At 32.3% G+C, this 6306-nt stretch overlaps 1 protein-coding gene across 2 annotated transcripts in view; it reads right to left on the bottom strand.

The window, feature by feature from the left end:
- LOC148626765 (interferon-related developmental regulator 2-like) overlaps positions 1-6113 on the bottom strand; it is a 28480-nt gene extending 22367 nt beyond the window's left edge. Inside the window, exons 1-4 of one of the 2 annotated variants that reach the window (XM_088586071.1) lie at positions 5942-6113; positions 2927-3040; positions 517-598; positions 76-156 (exon numbers count right to left, since the gene is read on the bottom strand). In XM_088586071.1, the coding sequence (XP_088442197.1) occupies positions 76-156; positions 517-598; positions 2927-3040; positions 5942-5966 (302 nt within the window). In that variant the 5' untranslated portion in view covers positions 5967-6113. The remainder of the gene's footprint in view (positions 1-75; positions 157-516; positions 599-2926; positions 3041-5941) is intronic. The other variant, XM_088586079.1, reaches the window with a different exon arrangement.
- Between the last annotated feature and the right edge of the window lie 193 nt (positions 6114-6306).

Genomic DNA, 6306 nt, shown 5'->3' on the forward strand with positions numbered 1-6306 from the left:
AAATGCAGTTAATTGTCTGTAATTAGACTCAATGTGCAAACAATGAAGGCCACTGATAAAGGTATCATCACAAACCTGTCTATAAGGAAATCATAAATATATTTCTTTGAAAGGGCTTTGGTCATTCCTTCTAAGCAATTCTTCCTTCCCTGGGCACTACAAAATTAATTGGTTGGATCAGTATTGAACAGTGTCAAACGAATCTTATTTTAATTGACATATATGACAGTTTCCTCTTCTATAATTTGCTTTGGGTGAAAATTCTGGCTTTGTTCTCCTCATGTTCACAAACACACTATTTAACTCTTGAGTTGTGTTCATAAAAAAAAAAATCATTATGAATAAGTCATCAACTTTTTTTCTAATTTCCTTTGAACTTATTACAGCAGTTGATATGATATAACAACTGGCAAACCTACTTTCAGTACACAGATATGTGCTAGAAAAAAACATTAAAAATAGCATCATGTCAATATTGATAATTTAATCAATGAAATGTGTTTAATATGGGCCTACCTTTTCTGAGATAACCCTTCTATACATTCCTTTAATTTATCTTCAAATATCTCCTGTGCACTAGTTTCATCTACTCCTTCACCTGAAATGGTTAATGTCAATAAAAATTATACACTGAGGAAACCATTACACAATTAGCTATGCAAATTTGACCTTGATCTGCATTTCATGATACTCAATAAATATACTAAGTTTGTAACAGATCCTTCAATATCTAAAAAGTTGTTGTTTGGAAACTGTCAGGGGACAGACAGACAGAAAGACACGCAAATTTTCAGAGGGTATCACAAAACACCACGCCACTTTGTGTGGCGGGGTATAAAAACTATCTTATAGTCTTTCTGAAGATTTGTCTGACCGTCGAACATCATCGGTAAATATGTGACAGGACCGGTAAAAAATACCATACCGGAAGTCTGGAAAATTTCCAATATTAGTCATTCTTCATTCAGGTCAAAATGGCCTGTAAAACTTGGTTCAGTCCTGAAAATGGTATGTCATCACAGGACCGAATGCCCTGAATAAAGAACTGAACATTTGGAAAGACTGTTAACAAAAAAAGGGACAAAATTACCCAAAAGAGGAGACACGACACAAAAATTTTTTTTTTCACTTTTTGGTTTATTTGATTTATTACACCTAATACATATCATAAAAACGTCCCTTGTAGACACTTACTGATGACCCTAGCCATACAAATTTAATAGCCATGTGATCACGTGACCGTACTACGTCATTGGTTTGACTGGTTGAAATGTGTTCGGCTTCTTGTTTTCTTTGCGTGATTCTTACAAATGAGAGTGAAAATATTGAAAGTTTTGGTTTGACAGCAAACACATAATTACAGTTGTATCAATTTAAACAACTTCAAGAAGAAAATGATAAACAATGACAGAAATATTTAACTTTTACATGTGTGAAGACTAGACTCTACAGAGAGATGACACCACTTCTTTTCGAAGATTACATAGAAATGTTTCATTTTATTCTGTCATGTTCACTTGAACTTTTTACATAAAGTAAATTAAATTCACATTCTAACATTTAAACTGTTCCGATCTCGATCTTCAATGAAAATATTGATTTAGCCCTTTTTTATGGAACGTTATTCCTGACAAGTGTATCAGTACCCCTCAAGTACAACTATAGGATAATACAAGCATGTTTATTTATTATTGGTTTTTGATAATTCTATTTGAGAACCCATAAAGGTTTCATGCGGAAGTTTCCTTGTGTTCCAAATCTGTTTTGCAAAAATTAAATATAAATAAGATATTGTTCGTACCAGAAAAGCTCCCTTAAACTCACCTATAAATTGTGTATTGTCAAATTCTCCATTTAAATTGTCTTATTTCAAAATTTGTATGACAAAAGAAATGCAATTTTATTTCAGTTATCGATGTTCTACACCTGCATCGTCACCTGTGTCACAAGGCGCCGAACCATGTAAAGATATAAGAAGCCGCCCATGCTTTCTTAAGCCATAATTAAGTCTACCGGACTTGTTGATATAACCCAGCGGCAAAGAAAGAACAATACAAAGAGTGTCACTATTTTATTTGCACCCTCCTGTACAAGTCCTAAAAATAGTGTGCATAGTTGCATTTTCGCCATGCAGGGATGTACGCCAAACAAAAATGAAAAGTTGACAGAAAATGAGAAGAACTTAAGTCTTCTTACTTTCTAACCACGATTATTGCACTCATACACAGATCATTGGACCACTCTGCATTACATATACAAGCTATTTTTGAGAATTTATTATTTTTTTCGGGCACGTGTATACATTTTTGTAAAGTACTTTAGAAAACATTAATCATTAACCAGTTTGTTATCATATTATAAACCACAGCATCCTTATCATTTAACACTTACAAATTATAATGACAGTTTCAATATCGTGTCTTAGTTGTTTATCAATGAATAATGCTAAGGGTTAAGTTAGGGTTAGATTCTTTCCTGTCTGCTTTGCTATAGTCTGCAAATGTACTGATTAGACTTTAGTTTTTATATAAACCATGTAACCAACAAGTTGTGTTGTTATAAAACTCAAATACATCACAATTTTCAATGCATACAAATGGAGATCAAGAACCAATGACGTAGCACTTCAATACATTGTAAGTGGGTGTTACTACCGGCTTTCATTTATGCATATTAATTAGGTTGTCGTGATAACACAAATAAATTATTCTCACTTTATTTAGCACTAACGTGATGAGAAAACATTTGTTATACTCGTATCTGAACATACTGTAGCTTTTATAAATATAAATGTTTAAAAAATGATTTTTTTTGTGTCATGTCTCCTTTAATTGATATTGAAACATTCATTAATTATTGTATTACATGCACACAGTGCCATTACTTTGGAAGGTTATACAAATTAAAAATTTGACAGTTTACTCACCATCTTCTGATACACTACTAAAATCCTCGGACAATACACTAGCAGTACTCCAGTTATCTCCAGTGTCATACTCCTCATCACTAGGAGGTTGGGAGGCCACAACCTTTTTGCCTCCTGCAAAATAACATCAAAGTACATACCCAGTATATCTTATTTGAAAGATTGTAGTTCAGGCCAAGAAAAAATATATGTCAGTTTCAGGCTACATTAAATAAAACAGGAGGCACACAAGAGCCTGAACCACTCATCTGTATTGCCATATTCAACTCTATATATCATTATGTATTATAATCAAAATATGAGTAAAATATATACAAATTCAGCAACTTTGCTTCTGGAAAACATGAAAAAATGGAAAAAATCATCAGAAAGTGTGTCATCAGGTGCAATAATCAATCCTAGTCTTCCTTTTACAGTATCAAAAACATTCTTTCACTTAGTCAAGTTATTGTCTAGACATCAGGAAATTACACGTGTCTACCCACTTTTTGGCCCCTAATTTCTGAAAAATTCGTCTTTACCCCAAAAATCAATCCAAGTCTGACCACTGTGGTACAGAATATTGTGAAACAATATAGAAATTCCTACATGTATTCTTTTATCGGAGTTATATAGTTCAATTCAATGAAATACTTGTTTAAGCCCCATTTTGGCACATAATTCTAATACCGCTGGGGCCATATACTCTAAAATCAATACCAACCTTTCTTTTGTGTTTTTGAACCTTTATATGAAACTTTTTAAAGACTGGAGTTATTGAGAAAACCAAGTGTCTAGGGATGACGACAAGGACAACGACAGCGCCATACCAATAAATGACAGTAATTTTTGTGGTGTTCAAGTAAAAAGCTATGCCATGCTTTGTGCAAGACAATCCAAGCTAAATTTCTTCAGAGGCAGTTTGGTTCTTGACACCAGAACACTTAAGAAAGATATGAAGGATTATGACAAAATAATGTGACATGCTCAAGTAGAGAAAGCAATTATGACTATCCAAAAGAGCTAGAAATCTGCCCATGTCACTGGAAAAATTTAATGTTGGAAAAACTTCAACTTCATACTCTGAACTTAAAATTGTGCTACATGAATACCATATAACATGTTATGTTTCTATATTGTATTATTGTGTAATGCAAATGTCATCTGATGGATATTAATGTTGAACGTAAATGTCCCCTGAGGGACCATGATTGGATTAATAAAATTTAAATTTGTAGAAAAGCAGGAATTTTTGCTAGGCTATACTGGAAACTTCTGAAAATTTTGAATAAGTAGAAAGGATACACAGTACTTTTTTTCATTGATTGCTTATATAATGAACCAACGTGTTTCTTTTAATCTAATTCAGTGATATTCTAAGATAATATATGTGTGCATGTGTATCTTACAGGGCAAATTGGAATTCTAATTTCTCCTAGGGCAAATTAGAATTCTGGGTCCTACTGGCTTCAGGTTTGAATTAAAGAAAAATTTAAGAAGTATTTTATGTCTTTATAACAATTTCCTGGCAAATTAAAATATTTTTTCATTACTTTTTTCCCCCTTTTTATGTTTCCTACAAGTTAGACAGTCAAATTAAAGATTTTCATGTATTTCATTATCTAATGGTTTTGAACCAATTATCTCGTATGGTAAATTTTCTGTGACAGATGTAATTGGATTAATCTTTGTGCTTAATCCTTTGAACATCAATAAAAAATTTTGTAAATCAGAACTAAAATTAAACTTGACATAGATGAACACAAAAATTGTTTTGGTCTGTTAACCAAGACTGGCAGTCAATATCTGTCTGTAACAAAAAATGTCAAACCTTACAATGCTCATGCCAAAGGTCAAGAAATACATGTTCCACAAAATGTCACAAACAAAACATAAAAAAATGTAATAAATAAGATGTCAATGTTCAGATATTTTAGTGTTTTAGCTTATCAAAATAATATTTTGTCACCTGATATACTAAATTATAGTTCATTGAATAAAATAAGTTCAAAATGTAGTTCATTGAAGGAAATACATCTATTTCCAACAACATTCAACATCTAGCATATATTACTTTCAAATCGTTCAGTAACAGCCGGAATCCCCTTGACCATTAAAGCTAGTGTGATTCCAGATCCTACTAAAATTTGTTAGGATCTGGAATCCTCCTTGCACAAATCAAGATAACCCAATTTGTCCTATGACAAATTAAGTTCCAATTTACATGTTAAAATCCTGGGCAAATTAGAATTCCAATTTGCCCTAGGAGGATTCCAGATCCTACTGGATTCCAATTTGCCCTGTAACATGTATATACATTGTAAAATGTACATGTTAAACAATAACCGCCATTTTTGAACCTCTTTGGTTCTATAACATGCTCCTATACTGGATTTAGCATGAAAACCTGCCTACTCTCACAATATTTGCCCCTCTGGATACTCAAACTTACGATTATAGCACCCTGGGTAACAAAAGTTATTTAAGAAAATAGGGTATCATTCATCAAATTTGAAGTACCCTGGGTACTTTTATGGAATATCCAGGACGAACCATTCAGCTTTTAGTTGCTTAGGCTTGATTGCTATGCATGATAAATTCTGTGCTTTTATTCAGTTCATATGTGCATGAACAGTAAATATGTTATTCATACTTAGTGATCATCATGCCAAATCAAAATAAAGTTTTCTATCTTCCTTATTATTATTAATCTGACTACTGCTTCATTCAAGAAATTTTATCTTTGCTGATTTGAGAAGATGAAAAGTTTTTTTTTTTTTTTTTGGTACTCCAGTACAGTTTGTGCCCTTTTGTGCAATAGAACCATTCGTGGGCGAAAAACATATGGCGACACCATGAATAACAAACACATTATTCAACGAAAACATCTACCGTAGTTCCAAAACTCAATAACAAACCAACTAACAGTGTGTACGCTCCATCCAATACCTGTCAACTCTAACCATAAAAGCAAGCAACGTTTCAAATGAAACGATACACGTGAAAGGTCGTCCACAAATGTACTCAAGATATTACCTTTCTTTTTTCCTCCTTTTGGCATTATTTTATGTCTCGTACAAAATTGAAATACTTTCTAGTCCCTAAAAAAGTTTCTCTTCGTATACTAAGATCTTTAAGGTAAATCCCTTGGTAAAATAGAGAAAATCTAAGCGATAAGGCTTTTCCCACTGACAGCATGGTCAAATACATCTACGAAGTTTCACGATTTTTCGTTCTAAAAATAGATACTTATAACCTAAGTTTAACATTCTTTCAATAAATGAAGGATTAATATTATATTAGTTCAGAATATACAAAAGTTTAAAAATGTCACATTTTTGCCTCTTTTTTTTCCCTTTTTTCTATTTCTGTTTAACTTTTACAAAACTAAGTTAAAAAAT

This window comes from Perna viridis, chromosome 1, assembly GCF_037379345.1.
Source record: "Perna viridis isolate PV_CMFRI_1.1 ecotype Kerala chromosome 1, ASM3737934v1, whole genome shotgun sequence".
Lineage (NCBI taxonomy): Eukaryota > Metazoa > Mollusca > Bivalvia > Mytilida > Mytilidae > Perna > Perna viridis.